Genomic DNA, 27,924 nt, shown 5'->3' with positions numbered 1-27,924 from the left:
GATTCGAAATTATTCTTTTGGTGTTAGGTTTTTTTTTTAAAAGGGAAATGTTTTATTAACATTTAATATCTTGTATTTTCTAATAAAGCTGTTAGTTTATTAGTCAGCGACCTGAAAGGAGACAATAATACTCATTTATCATCCCCATTTTTCATTTTTCTTTCTTATATATAGAGCCTTTATACTAAGTTGCTTGATTTGCTGAATTTTGCAGAGGTCCTAGAGGGAATATAATTGAGCTAATTTCCCTTTAACATTAGAACTCAGCTAATTGTTTTTTTTTTTAAATAAAAAAATTAGGTATTGGGGATTCAGGTGGATTTGACAACTTTCCTAGCTTTGGTTTGACACTATTTAAGAACACGTAAGTCGCTTGTTGACCAAACCCATGCTGAGAACAAATGAGAAACTCAAGAGGTTTTGGTTCTGTTCTGTTCTGTTCTGCTCTGAGGATAAAAGAGAGGAGCAAGAGTTTGTGTTTATGGATGGAGAGTGGGGCCCACTTGGGGGATAAAAATTAAAGAACTGTGAGATCAAATTATTACATTAATTAAATGTCTCTTGGTTTACCTTGTCAATTAAATTTTGGTAAAATCTTACTGTTTTCTATGTTTAATGGCAATTAATTACATTCAACTTATTTACAATTAACACTTCACATCAAGTTACAATAATTAGTAACTAGCAGTAAATAAGGTGTGGAGGGAAAAGAAGTGTGATATGAAAAATAGCGGGTAAGAGCAAGGTTGTTAAAAACGCGTTTTAAAGCGTAAAAACGCTGCTTTTACGTTTTTTTTTTGGGCAAAACGTTTTCGTTTTGGGGAAAAAATGTTTTACTGGTGAAATCGTTAAAAATGTCGCAATTAAACGTGAAAATGTAAATACGCGATTTTAATTTCTGAAACCAAAAAGCCCCAAATAAAAAATCCCTAGATTTCTTTTATTCCTTTCTTCCTCTTTTGTCTCTAATCTCCATCTGAACTTTGAAGTCGTGGGCGGTGGGCTCGTGCGGCAGACGCAGACCAACTGGGTCTAGTAACTAGCGACTCATTTCTTATTTTGGTGAGTATATGTTATCTTGTATTGTTTGATTTGGTTACTATGTGGACTTACCCACCAAATAAAATTTTGTGTAAGAGGTAACCTATTTTTCTTAATTATGTGGACTTGCAAATGTATATATATGATGGCAGGTGACCTATTTTTCTTAATTATATATATATATATATATATATATATATATATATATATATTTATATAAAATTTAATTTTATAATATAGGTAAAATTAACGTTTTGTATTACGATTTTACATTTGCTTACCGTTTCTAGGTAAAAGCTCGTTTTTGACAACCTTGGGTAAGAGGCCATGTGGATGAGAGTGTAGGGGACAAAAGGGATAGGGACCTCAGGGCCAAAAGTCCAACATCAAACCTCTTCGCTTCATTTGCAAGTTGTGCTATCAAACCAAACCATTGCAACCATTTTTGTTTTTGGAATTCTGGTTTGTTCTTTATTTTATGTTTATTTTCAAATAACAAAGTTTTTTCTTTTTTCTTCTTTCCATTTTTTGGATAATAGAACTTGTTAGGTCTAGAGGAGGTCCTATTACTAAAGTGGTACTAAGTGACCTTTAACCATGTCAGGATAAGGTAGAAGGAGAATAGGAAAGAGTCATAAATGAGTCACATACTAAAAATTTACAATCAACTGTCCCAATCCTGTGAGTTAAGTTCACATGATAATAACAAAGTTTCTTTATCACCAAATAGAGGTGTTCGCGGTCTGGATTAGATCAGTTTTGAAAGCAAAAATCACCCGATCCAATCCCTTCGGTTTGATCATATAATCATCCATTCAGTTTGGATTTTTTTCAAATCCGATCCAATCCAATCCAATTTTTTTCGGTTTGGATTGGATCAGTTTTCGGTTTTTTGAAAATCCTAAAATTTATTTCATGATTATTGTGCAAATTATATATTGGCTTTGTAATTTTTTATTTTTTTTTTAAAATACAAAAGCATTAGTAAACTATAATATAGTTTTTTTTTGGATAATGAGATATGAAGCTCTACAAAGATAAAATTTTGTTGATGATAGGGGTGTTCATCAACCGATCCAAACCGATTCAAACCGCGATAACCGAACCGAAAAATCGATAACCGAGTAAACCGAAAATCGAAAAATTGAAAACCGAAAAAAAATCGCAAATTTTAATTGGATTGGATGGGTTTTTGGATGGTTGATGAAAACCGATCCAATCCAAACCGATCCAATATATTAATTCCCCTCTACCTACTTGGGTTTTTTTTTCCAATCATAGTCCGAAAATTTCTAAACCTAAGACTCATTAACCTATCAACTAAACCCAAGAAAAAATCTAGTCACGTCTCATCAATTTTTTTTATCTTTGTAGAGCTTCATATCTCATTACCAAAAAAAATAATTTATATTATAGTTTACTAATGCTTTTGTATTTCAAAAAAAATATTACAAAGCCAATATATACAAAAGATGCTATTTGCACAATAATCATGAAATAAATTTTAGGATTTTCAAAAAACCGAAAACCGATCCAATCCAAACCGAAAAAAATTGGATTGGATCGGATCGAATTTGAAAAAAAATCCAAACCGAATGGATGATGATATGATCAAACCGAAGGGATTGGATCGGATGATTTTTGCTTCCAAAATCGATCCAATCCAGACCGCGAACACCCCTAGTTGATGAGATGTGACTAGATTTTTTTTGGGGTTTAGTTGATGGGTTAATGGGTCTTGGATTTAGAAATTTTTGGGCTATGATTGGGGAAAAACCCAAGTAGATAGAAGGGAATTAATATATTGGATCAGTTTGGATTGGATCAGTTTTCATCAACACATCCAAAAACCGATCCAATCCAATTAAAATTTGCAGTTTTTTTTCGGTTTTCGATTTTTCGGTTTATTTGGTTATCGGTTTTTCAGTTCGATTACCGCGGTTTGAATCGGTTTGGATCGGTTGATGAACACCCCTATCACCAAATACTCCAACCCATATATGTGCATGGTAGCAAAATTAGAATGTAGATGCACTTAAAAAGAGTTATGAGGCCAAATATAATAAGATAGTTGATACAAATATAAGTTAATGTGTGTGTAAATATGCATGTAAGTATGCGTCGGTAACATTATATTCCCAAATTCTTCTTATATCCATATAATTTTCGTATTTAACTCGTAAGACATTTCTTATCTTACAGATTATTGAAAATTTATTTTCGTTTTATTAATGTGTCCCCTTAATATCACCGTTACTGGGCCTAAATATCCCGCTACTTTTGTCTGTCGATTTATTAATGTTGTCTTTCAAACTCGCTATGCATAGTATGTGACATGTTTGGCACGTGGGAAAAAAAATAAAATATTATTATTTTAATAAATAATTACGAATATATAGCTGTTTCGAAACTATCTACGGATCTATTGCACTCATTCACGTCCAAATTAGGCGTGATTATTCACGCCCAAATTAGGCGTGACTCCCAAGGCATTCACGCCTAAATTAGGCGTGACTCGTCTGGTGTTGACACGTGGCACAAAAAATTAATAATTTAATCGTAAAACTTTATAAGGCCATAACTTTTGACTCAGGTATCCGAATGAGGTAATTCTTTTTTTGATTCCACCTAATTTTTCAAGATCTACGCAATGAAATCTCGTTTGATATATTTTATCTCTCACAAACACAATTCAAATTTGCAACAATGATACTATAAAGATGGCACCAAAGTGGATTAACTCATCTATAAATAAGATGGCACCAAATTTCCTATTAAATACAGAACGCAATCAGCTCCTATTAAATACAAAGTGCAATCAACTCCTATAACATTAAATTAAAAATTCAAATAACCTCCAGCAAATTTATTTGAATTGGCGACAATCTGTAACCAACTCATAAAATTACAACGCAATGAGCTCCTATTAAATACAAAACACAATCAACTCCTATTAATACAGATTTTTCAAATTGATTTTTGAGTTTAAATCACAAATTAAATCTTTATTTTGTTTTTCTTATTAATAATACTTTTTTAATTTTTTTTGGTAATACATTATATAATACAATTATTGCAAATTTGAATTGTGTTTGTGAGAGATAAAATATATCAAATGAGATGTCATTACGTAGATCTCGAAAAGTTATGTGGAATCAAAAAAAGAATTACCTCATTCGGATATCCGAGTCAAAAGTTATGGCTTTCCAAAGTTTAAGTTCACTTTTTTTGCCACGTATCAACACCAGATGATTCACGCCTAAATTTGGGCGTGAATGCCTTGGGAGTCATGCCTAATTTGGACGTGAATGAGTGCAATAGATCCGTAGATAATTTTAAAACAGCTATCTATTCGTAATTATTTATTAAAATAATAATATTTTAATTTTTTTGCCTTGACACGTGAGTATACATACTATGCTGCATAACATGTTATTTGTGAGTAGTCGAACAATTCAGTATTTTTAGTCTAATAAATTCAATACTCTTAAAAATAATTAATTAACAGTCCTAAAATAATTTAATTTAATAAAAGTAAATTAAACTAAATGAATTAATAGACATAAATAAAATTAAATTTATTAACACTCCTACATTAAATTAAATTAATTAACAGTTCAAAACAATTGTAACTTAACATCAACTAAATTAAATGAAATTAATTAACACTTCTAAAAATAATTAATGAACAGTTCTAAAATAATTTAATTTAAGAAAAGTAAATTAAACTAAATTAATTAACAGACATAAATTAAATTTAATTTGATAACAATTTTAAATTAAATTAAATTACTTAATAGTTCAATTTTTTTTTTTTTGTAAATAAAGAAGTGCTAAGCCCCAAAAACAGAAAGAAAATACAAATCACAAACTAACAAGCTAGACATATTTCTAGCATCAGCAACTATAAGTTCCATCAACTGAGGAGGAGGATCTTTAAAATAAACTAAATTAATTAACACTCCTAAAATAATTAATTAACAGTTCTAAAATGATTTAAATTAATATAGACAAATTAAACTAAATTAATTAACAAACATAAATTTAATCTGGTATTTGATTCACAGTATTTACCAATAGAGGTGAGGGGGACCCAGCGGCACCGAGTGCTGTGACCCTCTCCCTGCGTCACTCACACATTCTTTTATTTTATTTTTATTTTTTTTAATTGAGTGACGCCCTCCTCCCCTGAGGCATTTATAGGATTGTGCCCCAAGGGAGAGGGCGTCACTCAATAAAAAATACAAAAGAGAATGTGTGAGTGATGCGAGAGAAGGGTCACGACATTCAGTAATGCTCGGTCTTCTCACGTCACTAAATAAAATTATAATTTCTCTAAAATTAACTTGTAATTTCTTTTAAATTCTAATTTTTTAAAGTTGTAGTACCTATGAAATTTAAAATAAAAACTCACATTAATTCTTTGAAAAATATTAATTTGAATACTTTTTTATAAGTTTCGTATTTTTTTGTTGAAGATAAAAAATATTTACTCTAAATTTTTTTAACTAGACAACTGAACATGAGTCTCAATCACAACTTTTTTTTTTCGATAGAAGTCTCAGTCACAACTTAATAGCCATTGCCCATTAGCCACATGACAACTATAGTAATTACTATTGCTGAAACCCGGGTTTGCATCACGTTCACTATTGTACTTTAAGGTGCTGTTTGGTTGGGGGTTTCTCAAAATTTTTCCATCAAATCAAGCTGGCAATTGTTGATTTTCTTGTTTGGTAGAGAGTTTCTTAAAATTTCCCTATCTATTCATATTGCATAGCTATTCAGATTTGGCCTTTGAAATGGAGCAATTATCACTGTTTAAAAAGCTTTCTTTTTTTGTAAGTTATAGAGAATAGAACACACGACCTATTAAAAAGCTTTCTTCGAGGTGGTTTTCCTTAGTTAGATGGGTAAATGGCAAAAGGTGAAAGTTAATCCAAACCAAAATACCCTCATGTTACCAAATTTTTCTGGTAAATTTTTTTCTAACCAAACAACTTTTTTTACATTTTCCTACTAAATTCAGTTTCCAACCATTTTTCTAATAATTACATTTCCCTAGTATTCAAAAAATTTCTCCTCAACCAAACGCCCCCTAAGAGTGTTGATCACGTGTAGCTTTCTTCATTTAGTATTAAAAGTGTTTTTATAAAGGCGAATAATTCAAATAATTATTGTTGTGGTCCAGTCCAGGGTGCATGGGTTGAGTTTTATCCCAAAAAAAAAAAAAAAAAGAAAAGAAAAAAGAAAAGTGTGTGTCACTTTAAAAAATATGGAATTGTGTTAAAGTAAAAGAAAGAGATAAATTATAAAAGAAAAAAAGTGGACAAAAAAAATAAAAAATGTGAATCGCACCTCTGTATAAGAAAATAAAAATGATACAAATTATTTCATTTTAAAATACAAACCCTCTTCCCAAAAAAAACAATTCCACAACATTGTGATCAACTGGACATTGATACTCTTAACTAATCACTCCTAACTTTTTTTTAATTTTATTTATTTTTAGTACAAAGGAGGGGCTCAAGCCCAGAAAATTGCGTAGTAATGACCTACATATATATGGTCTCTGTTGAGATATATAGTCTCACATTGGTTGTATGTGCAACTAATGTGGAGTTTATAAAGGCTTTGGGCACTCTCACCCTTTGAGTTAGCTTTTGGATGGTGTATCCCAAGGTTCTTTACATGGAATCAGAACCTCGCCGCCCTCACTTTCTCTTGTGGTGTTTCTTAGCACAGGTAGGCTGGGCCTGTTGCATTGTCCACTTTTCAAGCCCAATGGGCTCTTGTGTGAGAGAGCGTGTATAGTCCCACATTAGTTGTATGTGCAACTAACGTGGAGTTTATAAAGACCTTGGGCACTCCCACCTTTTGAGTTAGCTTTTAGGATGATTGTATGTGTAACTAACGTGGAGTTTAGAAAGACCTTGGGCACTCCCAGTCTCCCACCCTTTGAGCACTCCCAGTCTCCCACCCTTTGAGTTAGCTTTTAGGACGATCACCGGAAGCACCATTATACGAGCCACCATCGCTACTAAAACTACAATCACCGAAAGCACCCAGGGCCTCTTGCCTTGTTCGGCGTAATAACCTACACATGTTCCTTCTCTCTTCACCATTACCTTATCTTCTGTCTTTGTGTCTATCGCCGCATTCTTCGATTTTCATTTCATCAAAAACCCAAAACACCTTGTTTTTTGTTTTGATCTATCTTTTTTCTACTTACAATCATGGACTTCCACACCCTCTCAAGGAAGGAGCTTCAGACCCTCTGCAAGAAGAACAAGATACCAGCTAACATCACCAACTTGGCCATGGCTGAAGCTCTTGCCGCTCTTCCCCAAGTAAAAAAAAAAAACATCTTTAGATTCTCCCCATGATTATTCTGTCTTTCAAAATGTTTCATTCTTGCATTTCTTGGATGATCTCTATTTTCTTTATATTTACAATTTTATTAAGGGGTTTGTTTTTATAATGTTGCATGAGAAAACAAACCCTTTCTGTCCACACCATAATAAAGTGTGCCACTCAATTTTTTATTTTTTATTTTTTTAAGTAAGTGGATCCCACATTTGACGTATCTATAACATAAGATTTGAATTCTCCTGTGACATAATCCCTTTTATTAAACTGTTCTATTCATTTTCTGCATTCTTTTGATTCAGAAACCCTTTTCCGAAATTGTGATGAGAAGAAGTTGAATTTTAAAAAGGTTCTTGCTTTAAACTGTTTCAGGTTGAAGACTTTTTGACCTATGTAGGTACACATATCAAATGTTTGACCTGAATAAGACAATCAGAATACTATTGCCAAAATTAATGCATGGCAACGCGCTACGTCAGGTGTGGTTTTTGGACTCGTTAGCTGATAGACCATTTAAGAAAACGACACCCATTCTACCGTATTTCCATTGAGAAGAACACGTCCTTGCACCTGCCAATATACCAGTTACTTACTCCTGCTATGGTGCAACGTAGCAGGAGGAGGGTCCCTGCAGTTTCTACTCGCAGAAAGAAACTGGAAGAAAGTTCTGATGCATATGATGATTCAAATGAAGCAGGTTTGTTTTGCCTTCTTAGAACAACAGTTGTTAAATATTGTTGTTAATTCTTGTAAGATGATCTCCCTCGTTGATAATGGTTTGCAAGATCTAAGTTATTATCTGAGTATGACGTTGATCACTTTGCAGGATCTAAGTTGTTATCTGAACTTGTGGATACGTGTGATTCTTCTGAACTAGAAGATAATGAATGCCTTGGAACCAAGCAAGATGCGTTGTCTGTTGAGGAATCTAAAAATTAGCCACAACCATTACGCCGAACAAGGCAAGGAGGCCCTGGGTGCTTCCGATGATTATAGTTTTAGTAGCGATGTTGGCTTTCCATAATGGAGACCATGTGTAGGTTATTACTGCGGCAATTGACCGGAACTGCACCGGCACCAGCACCGGCGGAGGCGGCTCCGGAAGAGGCTATAGTAGTGGAGATATGTGAAATTTAAAGTGAGCAAGAAGTTAAGGTTAAGAGTGATTAGTTAGATAATGATGAGAGTTGTTGCTTATAAAAATATATAATGATGTACAGTAAAATCAAAAAGAGTAATATAAAATACCTTTGGTTTGACAAAAACTTGTGATATCTATTTGTTGAATTAATTTTTTTATTAGTTTTTTGAGAAATGTTTTTTTTCTTTTCACATGAGACAAATTTCATTCCAACACATACATCTACTTCCGTGTCAAGTTTTTATTTTTGTTTAAATTGATGGTCGCACTTTGACAACTCTTCTCTCTTTTGAAAGGAGAAAAGTATTCCCCTAGTTTTTTATGGGTTTTATACTCTTAATTTGTTCATTACTATTAATTTGATCATCATCATATTAAACGCCGTCAAACCAAACCCGTCATTCGTGGGCTTGTGTCGAACATGAAATTGGACTTCAATGGATACACAAGAAAACGGAGAATCTTGTGCCAAAAAGAAAAAAGAAAAAAGAAAATAAAAATAAAAAATTGGAGTCTGGCGAGAGTAGATGTTTGGTACAGGAAATATTTTCTTTTACCGGGGAAAAAAGATTTCTAAGAATAAGGTGATAAATATTTTTGACTAGATTAGTTATGAAAAAGTGTTTGGTATGCCAAAATTATACTGAGAAAGTTGAGTTAATTTTACTAATATTGTGTTTAGTTGGTGACTATGTTGCAATTGGAATCTCAGAATAGAGAACTTGAGTTGCAGAGAATTGAACTGGAAAAACGTGAGGCACATAATGAAAGTGAAAGAAAAAAGTTAGAAGAGATGAAGAAGGTGTAGTTTTTTCTTATTTTGTTTCATCTATTCTAACATGGTGTGATTGATATTTCTGTGAAATGAATATCGAAGGGAAAAAATATTGTTTACTTAAGATTTTCGGAAAAATAATTTTTCTAAATTTTAAGTAAGTGAATATTATCGTAAACTGAATATAAAAATCATATTTTTTCTAATCGAGATTCCCGGATAATTTTTTTTTTCTCCTCTACCAAACGCTCCCTAAGGGCATGTTTGGTGCATAGTATAGGATAAGGCCTGATAGTATAAGACGTGATAGTATAAGACCTGATTGTATAAGACCTGATTAAATTTTAATACTATCTAGCGTTTGGTATGATATTGTATAAGATAATATCCTCTAATATTTTAAAAATTAATATATTAACAAAATTTATTTTAATATATAAATATTGAAATGATTATTAGTTCTTGGAAATTGTACTTGTAATCAATATTAATACATCAACCACTCTTAGGCCGGATTAAGTTATACATCATTTTGATGTATAAAGGGGTCCTGCTGTATAAGCTTATACTATACGATGGTCAGGAACATTGACCATTGTGCCACTGTTCCCACACAAATTTACCTAAATGCCACGCTCCTGAACTAATTTTCCAAACTGCCACGCAGGCAAGGTCGCTTGCAGCGGTAGCGAACTATGCATGATGATGTGTCAGGAAGCTGGTGGTGTCAGAGTTCGCTTCTGAACATGCGACCTCTGTTTTTAACTAAGTTCGCCTACCATATAGGCGACCTTCATTTTTTTTTATTTTTAAATTTGGTACTTGTTATCCACTAAAAATGTGACACATCAGCAAACCGAGTTCGCCTGTGTCAGAAGCGAACTTGCCCCCGTGGCAGATTGGGAAATAACACTGTTCGCGTGGCATTTAGGTAAAAAAGTTGGTGAACAATGACATTTTGGTCAGTTATCCTGATGTTCACACCAAACAACTGAAAATGTCATAACGTATTATACTATCAGGCCTTATACATCACACCAAACAGGCCCTAAGTGTTTCAAAGGAGGTTGATTACTTTTCCACTTTTACTCATGAGATTGGATGATTATCAAATGATTGGTTGGAAAAGATTTTCTGTTGACTTTATCCACTATTAAGTCCAAGAATATCGGGAATATAATCAAAGTGGTTTCTGTTAGAGTAGTAATTGAAGGCTATGCATTTGCTCTTTGAATAGTCTTTTTTTTTGCCAATCATAAATGCACTATGAGATAGTTTCTATTACAGAATATTGTATATGTCTTTTAAGTTTGATATTAATTGGTTTTGATGTGTCTTTGAAATCCGTTAATAATAAAGGTGTGGCTAAGAAGCTTGTAGAAGGTTTTGCTTAGCAATGCTAATGACTATTGTCTTTTTAGAGTACGATGAAAAATAGCTCTCTAGAAATGGCTGTACTGGAGCGACAGAAAGCTGATGAAAATGTTTTGAATGTGGCTGCAGTTCAAAAGGTTTGTTTAACCTGTTTGTATGCTTTGTTAATGACTGAAAGTGTCATTCCCAGCATCAGAATAGCAGATTGTTAATGGTATTTGACTATCTATTTATCCAGCGGCCAAAAGAACAACTCCATGCTCAAATCATCCTGCTTGAAAAACAACTAGACAACTGAAAGGAAAATTAAATGTCATGAAGCACTTGTAAGATGATTCAGAAATTCTGAATAAGGTGGATGTTTTACATAAGAATTTAAGAGAAAAGGAACAATTACTTCAAGAATTAGATGCGTTGAACCAAACACTGATCATTAAAGAACGTAAGAGCAACAATGAGCTGCAGGAAGCTCGAAAAGAATTGATTAATGTAAGTGTCTATGTTTTTTTTTGGTTCCCAACTGTATCTTCTGTTTCCAGAGTGCTGATTTTGTAAGAGCACCTGTTCAATTGGGTCGTGTTTTTGAATTTTCACATATATGAATTCTTGGCTGTCAGTAGAACACAGCCAGCCCCAGTCACGTTTTAGGTGATGATTTTTAAACTACAATACCGTGTGGGGATATCCAGTGCTCTTTTGTTACATGACTTGTAGCATTTAATGTTTCGAAATTTTCTCACATTTTTTAAACTCTCTTGGTCATTTGGGTTCATCTGCCATCGACCTCAACTAATTTGAGTTAAAGGTTTTGTGTATGTTGATATTTTAAACTTTCTTGGATTTTTATCTGTTTCAGGGCATTAAAGAGATATCTAGTCGTGCCAATATTGGTGTGAAGAGAATGGGGGAACTTGATACTAGACCAATCCTTCAAGCTATGAAGAAAAAATATAATGAGGAGGAGGCAGAAGATAGAGTTTCGGAGTTGTGTTCATTGTGGGAAGGGTATCTCAAGGACCCAGACTGGCATCCATTTAAAATTATTGTAATTGAAGGAAAACATCAGGTCTGCCTTTGTTAAGCTTATAGATCTTCCTGCTTGATATCACTCTTTAAGGCTAATAAAATTTGGCTTATTCTGCTGTAAGCACTGCATTTATTTTGTATGTTGTACTGTCATGAAAAGATAATGCATATCCTTGATGGCTTCTTTGCTAGAAACAGGGGGATGAAGCAGTTTAATCCTTGCACGTACCTTGGGTAGCTAGATACTAGGTTAGAACTATCTGGCCTTGGGATCAATAAACATTGATTGGAAAAATCAAAAGATTTCCACACTTTACGATGAATGACAGGGTACATTGATGTCATTTTGTTGGTGGTGACACATATATAATTCAATGAAATGCAAATTGAATTCATTTTTATGACAATTTAATGAATTGCCTTTTCCTTCAGTAGTCATGTAGATAATCGTTTTGGATCCCGGACACAAAAATTTGAAGGATGTATTAAAATCAGAAATTGATTTTATAATCAATTAATAATTTAACAATATTAAATAAGACATTATTTACTAACATTTTAGCAATCAGCAATTAATTTGGCAACTGATGCAATTAATTCAATCAAATAAATATCACCCATTTTTGAATTCACCTATCATGAATTCAATCAGGTCCATAACTTCCTTTTTATTTTCTACCATATTTGCTCTAGAACCCTTTTTTTTAGTCCCCTGCTACTTCCTTGGACTTTCAGGTATTTCTCTTTTCCTTATTTTTTTTAATCTTTATTTTTGTGTGTTTGTCGTTCATTTTGATAAATCTTACAAGGCTATAACAGAACAGAAAGATTGTCTTTTAAGGTTTTGATGATAATGTTGTGGTGTTGTTTGTGGTAGTAGATGAATATATTTGTAATAGGAGTGATGGTGGGATTTGAATTTGATGATTAAAAAGCTAGAAATTTGAATGTCAAAGTTGGTGTGTACTGAATAAAAAAAAAAAGTGTTTCTAATTTGAGAACCAATGAGTGAGGTACTTTTGAGCGGGATGGATTTTTCCTCATAATTTTGTTTTGTTTTTAAATTGATTGGTGCTTCCATGTTTGAGTCATTTTTATTTTTATTTTTTCGTTTAGGAAGCTTTGTATTCTGGACAAGTGGAATTGTGGGGTTTTTATTTCATGTTTGGTTGGTTTCTTGTGCCTTGTCTTTGTTTGTCAAATTTAGAATTCCCATAATTTTCCGCTGCCTCCATTTGCCCTTTTCCATCTATACTCAGCTCATGATGAAAGTATGGGATCTTCTTTTGTTTCTTCTTTTCCATCAATCACTTTGCAATAAAAATCATTTGTTCTCATGTCACATGATTATATTTTTGATGTAAAATTTCAGTATGTAAATCCTTTGGAATGACTTGCATTATGAAAACGAAACCAAGAAATTTGAAAGGGAAAACTCCTCCCTATGTCAAAGATTACAAGTTATAATCCCTTTTACATCATTACCAATAACTAAATAAATGCAACTGAACATTTACACACAAATTCTGTGAGGTTAAAGGGAAAAGGTAAAAAAGCTTCAAAGTTGCTTTCAAAATAACTACAGGTAGTCCACAAATATCTACAATTCTTAGGGGGCGTTTGGTTCAGGATAATTTTTTTTTACCAGGAAAATACAATTACTAGAAAATTGGTGGGAAAATGAGTTTGATAAGGAAGTTGAAAAAGAGTTGTTTGGTTGACCGAAATTTGACCAGGAAAGTTTGGTTAAATTTACTGAGTCTATGTTTAGTTGAAAATAAAATATTGATGAAAAATAACTTCAAATTACGAAATAACCGTTATATAGCAAACGGTGTTGCCTAATAAAGTATTTGTTACTCTGCCGTTGCAACAATGTCAATATTCAAGTTTACGTTTCTCTGTCTTCTCTCTTTGTGTCTGGTTTCAAAATCGGCAACCATCTGGTACGACACGAGTTTTCGGTGGTGTGAATTCTCAATCCAGTAAACAAAGAAGCTTGGAAAATATTTCTGGCTGTTCTGCATTGGAAAATATTTCATAAATAGATATTATTTGTTTTTCGAAGCATACGTGTATTTCTAAATTAATCAAACTTTTGAATTTTGTAGCAGACTTGAGGATAGCACAATTTCAGGTTTAAGGCTTACAAAACCCAAATGGATCACACTTGATGTTAGCACAAAATGAGATGAAACTTGGATACAACTTTTGCAAGTTTTTTTATTCATTGAGTTTATACTTCAAATTACACAGGACTTAAATAAATCTCCTATGAGCAAGTTTTTGCCTCGTGCTGAAAATATGTTCTGCAAGAATGAACAAGTTTTGTAGACCACATGGGTAAACGGAACGGGATAGACACGTACGAGACCAGTGTGGAACACAGGCGATGGACAACAACTGCACAACCGATGGTTTCAGAGCAACCCACTGTCGTATAACGGTTCTATTCACGACAACCTCTGCTCGCGACACTTAACTCTCGCAAGAGGTATGTCACCAACGATTCTGTTCACAACAACCTCTGCTCCGACTAGCTGCGCTAACGATTGAAGAGCCCTACGAAGAGGGTATTTTTGGCAGCGAAATTGTCCTCTTTCACCCATTAGCATAGGGAACTTGAAATACCACCTTGCAAAAGGTCTTTCTCAACAGTGTTCTTTTCCCAATTTTCCACACAAATGTGAACGGCTGGGCAACACGGATGCATGGGAAATTTTTTCAAAAACTTCAACCAATCAAGGAAGTCCAAAAAGACACACTCAGATGCATGGCTAAATTCTCAAAAACCTGAACCAAAAGCCTCCTTACTGTTTTTCTCACTTTTCACCATTAATTTGAATGTAGGCATAAAAAGAACTACATTTCTGACTTTTAAACCATGAACTTTCCAACTATCATCAGCTTATAGAATATATCTTTGTGTTATATTAAATTATAGAATAAATCTTTGTGTTATATACTAAATTGTCTATTGTTGATTGATTTATTCTATTTAATTTATTTAAACCTTCTTTTTCTAAAGGAGGAAAAAGTACAACCCCACGAATAATTAGTGCCAATACAAAAAGATTAGAAAATTCCACTTTCTGCTTGTGGTTCCCCTTAGACAGCCACGCTTACCTAGTTCAATTAGATGATTCATTATTCCACACAATGATTAGTTGATTTGATTCTATGAGCCCACAGCTAAGTTATTCTGGTCCATTTATAATGTTCTGAACTTCTCATTTAAATCAAAGGACAATTGATCTATATCATTTTAACTCATGGTTGAAGAACATGATGAATGGAGCATGCTACTATAGGAAATAACTTGGTAAAACACACACAGACATGTCCAGTGGATATACTCTTGAATAGTTGAAACTTGATTCATCTCTTCATATCGATGACAGGCTAGCAATATAGAATTTTCATTGAATTAGAAGTTAGTATTAATGTTTAATAACCTTTTAACGACGGAGTGCCACGTCACTCAAAGTACTTCAGCCTATTATTCTTCTTTATTTCAAAGACCCCATAAACAAACCCCTCTTCAGCCTATTATTCTTCTTTACTTCAGGGCACAATTGGTTAACAGCTGCAAATTGTTCAGTTTTTTAGATAAATATACGTGAGATTGAACCTGAGGATCTGCCTTCTAAGAAATGAGAGAATGGCTTTGCAGAGGAAGGATGGCTTGATACTTGTTTTTCTGATGTGTACGTGTTGAAATTAAATGTCACTAATTCTGATGTATATTGTTTTTCGGGTAGTAATTGAAGAGATAGGATGGCTTGATACTTGCTTTACTGGTAACATTTAATTTATGCATCATTTTTACTAGTTTATGTTTCTATCTGCCTATAGTTGCTATTCACCCTATATGTTTTTCCTTCTTTTTCAATATTCTTAGTCCGGGATTGCTAAGTATTTGTCTGAAAAATCACTGGGCTGCTTATGACAAATTAGAATAGGCTGGTTTTGGTGGAAAAGGTTCCTGCATTGATAAGTCAACTCCTCCATGTGAAAGTTAAATACTTTACAAATGGAGAAACGTCACCGCGCTTTGCTTTGGCATCAGCTTTAGAATCACATGAGGGTAGTCTTGAACTATGAAGCACCGACACTTCAAAAACTCTGGCGTGTCGTGTCTGACACTTTCTGACACTCTCGGCCACTCCGACACTCCCTGACACTTCAACACGCGTTATAGAAATTTAAAAAAAAAGTTCAAAGGTTGCGTTGCGTTAAGTTTTTAGTTTCAACTATTAGATTCGTCGGATTACGATTACCATTTTATTGAGTTTGATATAAATATTTGAGATATCTTATGTTTCTTTGTAAAATTTATGAAAGCCTTGTTGTTTTCTATGTTTACTTACTGATTATATGCTTTACTGGATCTTGAATTTGTACTTTAATAATGAATATATTCATTGTAAACCAGCTATATAGCATATGCTATTTAAATGGTTGAAAGTGGCAGATCTGTTACTAATTCAGTCTCTGCATGAAAGATTTGATGGCCTTTTAAGTACCCTCTTCACGTGCTTATATTTGAATTAACTTAAACGAGCAGTAAAATAAAATTTCTTAAGACTGGATTTGTTGGGTTATCTATATACTGCTAGAGGTATTTCTTTTTCGTGCTGAATAAATAAAATGTTGCAGATAGACTAAAGTTTGACTGGTGAAGTGCTTAGTATGTCATCTACTTCATTGCTCTTCATTAATCTGTTGAATTTAATTCGATAAACCTTGCTACATTGTAAAGTATAGTAGCTTGGGTTTGTTTTACAGGGGCTAACTATTTATTAATAAGAATTATTCTGCTTATATTCTTGATTCTGGAAATCCTTTTGCCTCCTTAGATATATTTCTGAAAAGGACTAAACTTGCATCTTCTTCCTTCCTCTAAAGTATGATATTTTTTCCCTTGACTCCTTGTATGTTACATCCTGTTTTTATAGTTTCATATTTATGCTTATACTTAAATTTGGGACTCATATCAGCGCTTTATTAGTGTCTTGGGGTTAGATACTTAGATGGCTTTGGCTCTATGACTTGGCTATAAGATATATTCTGCGATGTACATAATCAAAAGTCAAAAAATTTCTTGATGTCTGACAAATTTCCTGATATACATCTTAATTATGCTCAAGTTTGCCACTGGAATTTTGACAGCATAAAATGAAGACATGTTTGCCATCAAAGGCATGAAAGTCGACGTGGTTTGTATTGCAATTTTGTGTTCACTTCCTTTAGTACACACAAGTTGGTAGAATGCAAATTCTCAGTAAATTGATCAATCAAAGTACATTATGCATCTCATCTGTTGTATGCTATATATACTGAGGCATGAGATGTCCTTTTTTCACTCGGAAATACTGAATTTCACATGGGTGTTTTTCATTATTTTGCTTTGCCCCGCGTAAATTTATCAATTTACGCTATAAGATTTAGGAGATTACAAATTTTCCAACTTCTAACATGTGCCTTAAAAAGTATTTATTGATTTCATCAAATCATCTTAATTATTTTATAAGATGTAATTTTTATTTATATTTTTAAGTTATTAAATACTTTTCTATTTTTTAATAACTTTTATTTTAATTTATTAATCAACACTTTACAATATAAGATAATAAAACCTTTAAAAGTTTTTAAAATAATTGCAAGGATGTACAGTTTTTTTTGTATAATTATTAAATTTTGTATGAGTCTCTATTACACTATGATTAATGATAAATATATTTATATTAACTTATATAAATTTAAAAAACTTTATGTTATTTTTTAAAAATATTTTGACTTTAAAATTTTGTAAAATCGTATAAGCTAATTTGAAGTTACATATATTAGATATTTATTTATTAAATTCAAAGTAATATATTAACCTTTAAGGTAACCTATGCAACAGACAGAATAAAACAACTTGTGATAAGGTAAATCAAAGTTTAAATAAAGTGAATTGTTATTGGGAACGGATCCACTTACCACCAAAAAATTTTACAACTCTTACAACCAATTAATTACCATTGATTTCCGTCAATCTAACGGTTATAAATTAATAGCATTTATTGTGTCACATTTATTAATTTCCAATAAATTATAACCGTTAGATTAATAGAAATCAACGGTGATTAAATTGATTGTAAGAATTGTAAACTATTTTGGTGGTAAGGGGATCCTCCCCATTATTATATTGTAAAAAAAAATAACAGTCGGATGTCATACCTACGAAATTGTGATTCTGTGAATTTTTGTATTTCTATTTACGCGGTACTTCCTTCTTTCACAAAGTATGCATTGATTAATGTTAAGAGTTCTTCAGTTTGCTAAAATGATTGTCTGTATGAAATTATGAATCCATTTTAGGGGAAAAAAAAAAAACCAATGAAGCATGATCAGCCAATAGCACTGATAAGTGTTTAAGACACTGTGTTTTTATGGATAAAAAGAGTTCAAATAATTATTAAAATAGTTAAAAATATAGTGTTAAAACAATAAAACAGTAAAACAGAATGAATTGCCAACAAATAAACAAATTCTAAATATTTGTTGTTGTTTCAGGTTGTTAAGATTGGAATACTGGAATAACAAAGTAACAAAATGAGGCAACGAATACGCGGACCAACGGGGAAATCAGAGATTAAATAATAAATAAAATAAAATTGGTAACGCTCGCTCCACTGCTCGCTAAAGCGAGCAAGTGGGCGAGCAGCTCGCTCCACTGCTCGCTATAGCGAGCAAGTGGGCGAGCTGCTCGCAAAGTTCCTAGCTAAAGCGAGCAAGTGGGCGAGCAGCTCGCAAAGTTCTTAGCATAGGCGACCGATGGAGCGAGCGAAACCAGGAAATTAAAGCCCATATTTTCCCTTTAAATACAACGCGATGGAAGCTGTGAAAATCATTCTGGAACGCGGAGAAAGAAGGCACTTGAGACGAAGCGAAGGAAGGAGCATAAGCGTAGCACTGGATCGTGGCAGAGGAGAAGGAAGGAGTCAACTCTGCACCATTGATCATCACTTTTAGACAAGTTTACCATGAACTCAATTTCTTTTACAGTAGATTTTAATTCTGTCTTTATGAGTATGTTAGGCTAAATTACTTTTAGTAGTTAGGAAGATACAGAACCAATGGGTTCTTAGTTGATGTATGTTTATTCTTATGAATTATATTCTTGTCTTTGAATTATGCAATCAATCGGATATATATGATTAGTTTTATTTATGACTTGATCACTCGTAGATAAACATACGAGTCACATATGACAATAGGGATGTTGGTATGTGATTCTGATTGGTTGATTGCTGGAATTTGCATGATCTAGGGATAGACTTGTGAATTTTATAACTTGAGTTCTTGCGTTAATGCTTATTCTATGAGAAAGTACTAAGGGATTATGCTTTGGATTAGAGTAAAGGATTGGATTACCAAGGGATTGAGATTTAATCAATCATAGAAAGAATTGTTAATAATTCAATCTTGAATGTAATCGTGAGAATAGACAACCACGTTAAGAAACCATTGGGGAAGTTGAATCCTAACTACGCCTTTTTATTGAAAACTTAAATCAATTTCTTTTAGCTTTAATTAATTCTGAATTAAATTTCTAAAATATTAAAAACCAAAAATAAGTTTATAAATTCTGTTTTTACTTTAATCACAATATTCTCAAGAAAACCCTTAATGATAGATCCAACTTTAATTAAATAAATAGATTATTGCTTGGTCATCAGTCCTTGTGGGATCGACAACTCTACTTTATCACTTTATTACTTGTACGACCGGTGCACTTGCCGAGTTCGTCAACAAGCACCATTGCGGGGTTTAATTATTTAAGCTATAATAAGGTCAAATGCATGTGCAAGAAATGACGTGTCAGTTTTGTTATGAGTTTTGATCATGCTACTCCCTTATGCAAATTAATTGCGGCAAAGGGTAGCCCTTTGATGGGAAATATCACTCTAGGCCTGTAATTTCCCATGAACACTTGGCATTTACATTCCAAAGTCCAAATAAATGAGTCTCGATCTTCATTTCCATGGATCTATAGCTAGTCCTCTGTTCCGATGAAATGGACCAATCATTTTCTGTGATAGCAGTCATGGACCCCATTATATAAAAAACAAAAGGGATATACATTGTAAAAAATATCTTATGTAGGAAATGTGCAGCATTGCAACACTGACTTTCTTGGACACATCCAATTCCAATTTGCAAATTATATGTACGCATATGGTATGTACACTATTTAATGCATTTTCTATATCTCAAGAACCTATGTGATGTTTCCATAACAAATGGCTATATGCCTATGACATTAATTGTCTTACCTTACTTCATTTCATTTCTTCTGCAGCATATTAATATAAAAGTAGGCTATAGTAAAATGAAATTGATCATCGAGTCATTTTTGTTTGACAAGAGATCGAGTTGTATGAAAATGATAAATATATTGTTCTTTGTCTTGTGTTTGGTTAGTGGCAGTAGCAGCCATATAGTTGATGGTATGCAAAGTGCACTGAAAGAAGATTTGGAGTTGGAGCAAAAGCTAAAGCATATCAACAAGATTCCCGTCAAGAGTATTCATGTATTCCTTACATCTTATATTTCACCATATGCTTCCTTTTTGTTGAATTTGATTTCACCAAATGGTTTTATTTTTTAATTTTGGTTTCTATAGACAAAGTTTGGGTACATTGTTGATTGCATTGACATTAACAAGCAACCAGCTTTTGACCATCCTTTACTAAAGAATCACAAGTTGCAGGTACACACCCAATTGGAATAGCATCTAATGTGGTTAAGTTTTTTTTATCTTTTTTCTTTGATTACATTTCCTCTTTCAATCTTCGTTTTTCTTCCATTAATTGTAGAGAAAACCTAGCTTTCAAAAAACAATCGGAAAAACAAATTCGAATAGTTCACCAGCTAAAGCTAAACGCATATTTCGGCTTGAGAAGGATCAGTGTCCAACAGGAACAGTTCCTGTTAGGAGGACAACAAAAGATGATCTCATTCGAGCTAAATCATTATTAAATAATCACATCCTGACTCAACACAGCCCTGGTACTCATGTAAGTCTCAATTTCAAATTTTCTCAATTTATTTCTATAGATCGCATATAATGTTTCAATCAATTTTGGACAAGTTATCTGATCAATCTATTGAATTTGTAGGTTGCAAAAGTATCTCTTAAAACAATTCCTGGTATGCCTTACTATGGAGTTAGTGGAAATAATAGCATTTACAATCCGAGAGTTAAGAAACATCAATCAAGCGCTTCTCATATATGGGTTCAAAATGGACGGCCAGGTGCTACTGATAAAATCATTACAAGATGGCATGTGAGTTTTAATTTATTTAATTATCGCAATATCTGTTTTCTAAAAAATTGCATATATATGGCTTGCTAATTTGTCTCAATTTTAATGATATAAAAACACTACCTAATTTATCTTGTGCATTGGTATTAGGTGTCTCCACAATTATATGGTGATGATGGAACTTATCTATACTCATTCTGGAGGGTAAGTAAAGGTTTTTTTTTTTTTTTTAATCATTACTTACGACATAGAGATGTGCTTCATTTGTTCATATATATAAAAAAAAGATTATTAAATTATTTGCTTTCAATGAATATTTTCAATTTTAGTTTGAATCTAATTTTTCTTTTGAGGTTAATTGGAAAAACATAAAGCTTGATTCCTTCAAAGTTTAACAAATGACAGTCAGATTCGAAGAAGACAGGATGCTACAATGTACAGTGCCGTGGTTTTGTTCAGACTAACCCTCAAATCTACCTCGGTTCACGTGTGACGGATTCATCAATCTATAATGGGCTAATGATTGAGACTGCATTTTCTCTTCAACAGGTCATACCCGTGCCATAAAATTATCTCAATAATTAAGGGTTAAAATTTATTCAATAAATTTTGTATATGAACCATGATATATATATATATATATATATATATATATATATATATATATATATATATATATATATATAGAGGCAGGATCCTTTATATACCGGTGTCAAAAAAAAAGTTTGACACCTCATATATAGAACCGTTAGATTAAAAAAAATCAACGATTCTGATTTGTAAACATGTGACACCATTGATTTTTTTTAATCTAACGGTTCTCAGATGAGGTGTCAAACTTTTTTTTTGACACCGGTGTCAAAGGATCCTGTCATATATATATATATATATATATATATATATATATATATATATATATATATATATATATATATTTCTTTACAAAAGTTTATGGATGTATACACTATACAGGATGCACGTACCAAAAATTGGTGGTTAATTATGGAAAATGCGAATGTTGGATATTTTCCAGCAGATTTATTCTTCAACTTGACCACAGCAGATCAAGTTGGGTGGGGTGGGAGAACAACAACAGCTGCGGGTACACCTAGTCCTCCAATGGGATCTGGATACTTTCCTGATGAGAACTACATACATGCATGCTATTTTATTGGTGTTAAATATCAGAATGCATCCAGACAAGATTATGAACCTGAAAATTATTTGACAGAAACATTCACTGACAAACCAGATTGCTTTGGTGTTGAATACTATGGATATGAGGATACAGAGCTTGGATATGCTCTCCAATTTGGAGGACCTGGAGGTGCCTGTTTTAATTAATCTATATTTCGATCTAGCTTTGTTTGAAGTTCAACAATAAATAAAAGAATGTGACTATCATTGCTTATTAAGAATTTATTTTTTTCTGGTGAGCTATGCACTGTAATGCTTTTCATTTCTATGCTTGTGGTTTTCAAATTGCACTTTAATGTCTTCTCATTTTGTTGCAACACCAACTAAGGAGAATAGGCCCAAATTCAGCGACTTTCAAGTTGCATGTTTGGGAAGTTTCTTTCGGCATGAAAATGTTGTTTTCTTCTTATCTGTACTTTCTTTTATATTGCTTGACTAGATGCATCAATCACTCATTTTGATATTAAGTCTAATCACAGAACCCAAAATAAAAAAATGTGAGAGTAGTGCTATTTAGATTAGGGATGGCAAGTCGGGTTGGCTCGCAACCCGTCCTAAATGAGTCGGGTTGGGTTGGCCTAAATGAGCTGCCAACCCGACTCAACCCGACCCGATACAACCCAAACCCAAACGAGCCAGCCAGCGGGTCAAACGGGCCAGCTCGCGGGTTGAGTATTTTTTTTTTTAATTAAAAAAATAATAATAATAAGAAAGATGAAAGCTTACATTTTGAACTTATAAATAATTAGCTTTTCCAATTAGTAACTTATAAATTTTATTAAGAATAGGGTAGCATTTTGGTCTTTTTGTATGTTTATTGCTGTCAAGTTTTTTTTTTTCATTTTTTTTTTTACCGTTGGTTTTTTATTTAGCTTAATTTTGATCAGTGGAAGATGAAAGCTTACATTTTGAACTTTAAACTTGTTTAGTACAAGTCCATATATAAGACTAGTTTCACAAAAATCAATTTTTTTGAGCCAACCCGCGAGCCAACCCACTGGCATCATTTCGAGCAAATCCGCGAGCTTTTTTTTAGCCAACCCGCGAGCTTTTTTCCGAGCCAACCCGCGAGCTGATTATCGAGCCAACCCTAACCCGGCTCGGGTCGGGCTGGGTTGAGTTTTCTGGCTCGTTTATTTTTTCGGACCAACCCTAACCCGACCCGTTTTTTACGGGTTGAATGTGGGTTGGGCCGGGTCGAGCCGGGTTGGCCCGTTTTGCCAACCCTAATTTAGATGGCTGATGATCTGATTGATCGACTAAGAAAATTTAAAACAAAAACAGATACTAAACAAAAATTTATTTGATATTATTTTTAATAGATAGACCCTTCTTGTTTGAGAATCAACGGTGCTACATAACCTTTATCAGCTCCCAAGAACCACTCTCGAATCTGTTCTCTCAATTTTTTTTAAGAGTAAAGACCCAAATTGGTCCCTGACAAAAAATGCGGTGGCCAAATTAGTCCCTAGGAAAAATAAACTCAAAAAAAAGTCCCCAACAATGTCAAACAGGTCCCACGTTAGTCCTTCTGTCAAATGAAAATTGACGGAGTGAGTGACGGTGCTGATGTGTCACGTTAAGTGACATGCGGTTGCCCACGTGGAGTGGTTGGACGACGTCGTTTGGTACAAACTCAGCCACTTGGACAACCCTTTTTTCAAAAACCCAATTTTGCCCCTCACCTAACCGTTGGACACTTTACCTTTCCCCCCTCTTCTAACATCGACACTTCATCGTTGAGAAGGAAGGAAGAAGACCGTCCATTAAACCCTGGTGCTTGCGTTTAGAATATTGCCAACTTTTTCCAGAATCAAAGGGAACCAGTGGAAGAAAGAAGGGCCATATTTGGATACTTTGTGAGGCTGAGCATTCCGTTGAAAAAGGTATGAGTATTTATAAGTTGAAACTTTTTTATATTGTTGTTTGTCATCCTTTGTTTAATGTTTGTGGTCCCCATGTCGTTCCCCTTTGTTTAATGCTTGTTTTTGTCTGCACGAAGTGGAACTTTGTGGTCCATGTTTCCATTTAGGGTTTTGTTTTAAAAGAAAGTAACAACCAGGTGGTGTGGTCCCTGCCATGGTTGACCCATTTAAAAATATTTAAAAACCCCATGTTAATCGTTGGAATACATGTCTGCATCCATAAAAAAGGTTGCTTTTTTATTGCTTTGTATTGTTTAACACTTTCAAAGTCTGTGGCTTCATGGTTTAACGATAGGATTGGTTTTTTGGTTTTGACAGATGTCCGAATACATAGTTATTGTCTATCATCACGGTGGTATGTTTATCAGAGATGAAGATGGAGTGATGACCTATATATATGGAAGGGTGGACTCATTGCCGGAGATGGACATTGACTACTGCAATATTCGTGACCTTGACACCCTGTTTAAGCAATATGGGTATGAAAAATACAAGAGGATGATGTGGCTACAGCCTGGGGTACCCGATTTGGATCTGGGGCTGAGACCTCTTAGTACAGATTCAGATGTGTGTGCTATGTGTGAGGCTGCTTTAGGGAATGGCAATGAGATACATGTCTACTTTGAGGGCTGCATCTCAATTCCCCAGTTTGCTTCACCTACACATGACAGTGAAGAGGATAATATCATTAATTCAGCACACAATGACGACCATGAAGAGGTTGATGATGGGGTCGGTTCACATGAAGGTTGTGCACAAGGTGATGTTGGGGTCAAAGAAAATGAAGACCATGCACAGGCTGCTGTTGACCTTGGTGCACAAGGTGATGATGGGATGAATTTGGATGAAGACCATGCACAGGCTGCTGATGACCTGAATGCAGAAGGTGATGATGGGATCAATTCGGACCATGATGAAGACAGTGCAGATGATGGGTCTGAAGAAGACAATGCAGATGATGACCATGCTACCTCACACTCAGATTCATATGAGAGTGCAGAGGATGAGGTTTACAAGCCTCCCCCACCTGGTGTTGAGGATGATTCAGAAGATGATGATGATGATATGTCAGTGCCAATTGTAGAGAAAGAAAGGCCTGCAAAACAGACCCCAAGGAGGAAGGCAGTCAAGAAGGATGCCCCAATACAAGACTCTGAATCTGAAGAAGTTGATGAAGAGGAAGCCATGATGTCATTTGAGGAAGAAGGATATACCTATCTGTCCGAGGAGTTGAGGACTCCTCCTTCAAGTGATGATGATGAGAATGTTAGACCTGTTATGCCAAAGTTCAATGAGCAAGCTTCTTTTGGGCATGTCTATTTAGAACTTGGTATGGAGTTTATGAATCTGGACCAATTTAAGGGTGCAGTAAAAGATTACAATATCAGTCTTGGTAGGAACTTCGTATGGGTTAAGAATGACAAGGTGAGAGTAAGGGCCAAATGCAGTGTAGAAGACTGTGAATGGATGGTGTATTGTGCCTGGAACAGTAAGCAAAGCACATTCCAAGTTGAGACTTTTAAAGAGACTCATACATGTTGTAGAGTCTTCAAGAATAAAAGGGCTACAAGAGATTGGGTGGCCAAGAAATTGAGGTGCTACATAATGCGAAGGATGGCAGCACACAAGAAGATTCTACAAACCTTTAGGTGTAAGATAGCACCGGCACAACAGAAGAGGCTGGACCAGTTGAAGGTTGCAAGCAATTCTTGGACACCAACATGGACTGGAAACTTGGTCCAAGATCTGTATGAAGTTTCTGGAAAGGGTCAACGTGTTGGGGTGAATTTAACTCAGCAAACTTGCAGCTGTAATGTGTGGCAGCTGACTGGATTGCCTTGTGAACATGCCATTGCTGCCATTGCACACAAGAATGAACCTGTGGAAAATCATGTTCACCAATGGCTAACAGTGGATGCTTTGCATGCCACTTATGAACACACTCTGAACCCAGCCAATTCCCAACAATATTGGCCAACTTGTGATGCCCCAAAACCACTTCCTCCACGCTTGAAAAGGCCTATTGGACGTCCAAAAAAGCATCGCAAGAAGGATCCAACTGAAGAGCTTATGAAGACCAACAAGAAGCTTAAGAAGACTTACACAGTTCAATGCTCCAAGTGTGGTCAGACTGGTCATTATGCCAAGACATGTAAGGGACCTGCTGGTGGATCAAAGAAAAAAACTAAACCGGTTAATGTTGAAGTTGGCCAGTCAAGGTCAGTTGAAGAGATCCTCATCAGCATGAGTCAGGGCCCTCCACCAGAGACAAGCAGCCAGCATGCACCAAATGCAGCTGAACCAAGAGCCAGCAGCCCACCACCATGCAATCCTGCTGAGGCAGTGACCAGTGAGACAGCAGCTGCAGCTAGCAGTGGCACCAGAGCCAGATTCATGAGCTTCATGACTACACCAGGACTCAGGCCACCTAGGCCAGCCCCACATAACTGAACATGAATTGTAATCACTGACATTAGGCCAGTTCGAATGTCTTAGGAGGCATTTTTTTGTTATTAGGCCATTAGCTTGGAATTGTAATTAGGCAAGTTTTTTGGTTTACTTTGGTTTTGGCCCTGTTTAAATTATTCACCAATGGCTTTTTTTTGTATGCCTCTGGTTATGGCCATATTAAGTATGAACACTTTGTTTTTTGGGAATACATAGTGTTCCTACTTAATGGTTTATTATGTCAGTGCCAATTGTAAGTACACAGTCATGATATCAATGAAATATGCTTTATGGATTACTAAATCTCTTATGTCATTACTAGTTTGGAATTGCTGTCATTGATGTGAAATGATTGGAAGATTATGTCAGTTTGGTTACTATCTGTATTCACTGTCATGATTGTTTTCTATACTGTCAAACAGTACTATTTTTTGATTCATTGCTTGTCTTGTTACAATATTTGTATGCTGTGTCATTTTGGGGTCATGTGTAAACATACCTGAATTCTGGGTTCCCTTTTATGCCTTATAAGTCCCCCACAATTTGGGTCGATGACCATTTTAGTCCCTATAATTTTTTCCTATTGGACAAATAGGTCCCTAACAAATTCATCGAGACCCAAATTAGTGCCTGTAACACATGACAGTAAGACACATGACAGTAAGACCAAAGGGGCACCAAAAGCTGTTACCACAGCAGCTCGTTCCCCCTTCTGTTTAATTCCCTCAATCCTTGTTGTTACTGGCATTCCCTCAATCCACAGAAGCTCATACAGTCTTTTGACATTTTATTTGGCATTTCAAGATAACTTAATACTTAGCAAATTGTGCTTTATGAACAATCAATTTCAAGGACATTAACCATTTTAAGAACAATCAACATCTCATTACATCCCAACAGTGGTCTTTCCATTACAGAGAAGCATACATATTACAGATTAAAAATGTGCATTTCACTCCACCATACTACAAAGATATAAACATATTACAAAGACAATGATAATGGATCAACTAAGCCCACATTTACATAATGGAGCAGCTTTCCTTCTTCCACTACTGAACCCAAACGAACTACCTAAGCTCCCCCTTCCAGAAGACATAATCATGGCATAAACACAAAGTTCAACCCTAAATCGAACAGTATACACCCACCTTCCCTAAACCGTCAATCATTTTTCCTAAACCGTCAATCAATTTTCCCCAAATTCATGCGTTCAACCTTCGATTCGATGCCATGCTTTCTGGTTTGAGTTGAACCCTAAACCCTAAACCCTAAACGACGACGTTTCTTGTATGAAAGAGAACTTTGTGT

General features: G+C 34.3%; 1 protein-coding gene across 1 annotated transcript; it reads left to right on the top strand.

Moving 5' to 3' along the window:
- The first annotated feature begins 8,433 nt into the window (after nucleotides 1-8,433).
- LOC133316888 (protein neprosin-like) lies at nucleotides 8,434-22,387 on the top strand. The gene is made up of 11 exons (XM_061518685.1): nucleotides 8,434-8,523; nucleotides 9,264-9,353; nucleotides 10,748-10,837; nucleotides 11,557-11,766; nucleotides 20,077-20,307; nucleotides 20,401-20,487; nucleotides 20,594-20,794; nucleotides 20,897-21,064; nucleotides 21,194-21,247; nucleotides 21,449-21,592; nucleotides 22,016-22,387. The coding sequence occupies exons 1-11, from the start codon at nucleotides 8,434-8,436 to the stop codon at nucleotides 22,385-22,387; spliced, it is 1,737 nt and encodes a 578-aa protein (XP_061374669.1).
- The last annotated feature ends 5,537 nt before the right edge of the window (nucleotides 22,388-27,924 follow it).

This window comes from Gastrolobium bilobum, unplaced genomic scaffold (assembly GCF_033153095.1).
Source record: "Gastrolobium bilobum isolate Gb01-03AN ecotype WA unplaced genomic scaffold, APGP_CSIRO_Gbil_v1 utg9312, whole genome shotgun sequence".
NCBI classification, from domain to species: domain Eukaryota; kingdom Viridiplantae; phylum Streptophyta; class Magnoliopsida; order Fabales; family Fabaceae; genus Gastrolobium; species Gastrolobium bilobum.
Note: the sequence above shows the minus strand (reverse complement) of the source record. Positions and strands in the feature narration are given on the sequence as shown.

Bases quoted from the DNA above. Each gene is read 5' to 3' on its own strand.
- LOC133316888 (XM_061518685.1), top strand. From the start codon at position 8,434: ATGGAGACCATGTGTAGGTTATTACTGCGGCAATTGACCGGAACTGCA. The intron at 20,795-20,896 runs GTAAGTCTCAAT...TTGAATTTGTAG, and splicing joins AACACAGCCCTGGTACTCAT to GTTGCAAAAGTATCTCTTAA. The intron at 21,248-21,448 runs GTAAGTAAAGGT...AACAAATGACAG, and splicing joins ATCTATACTCATTCTGGAGG to TCAGATTCGAAGAAGACAGG.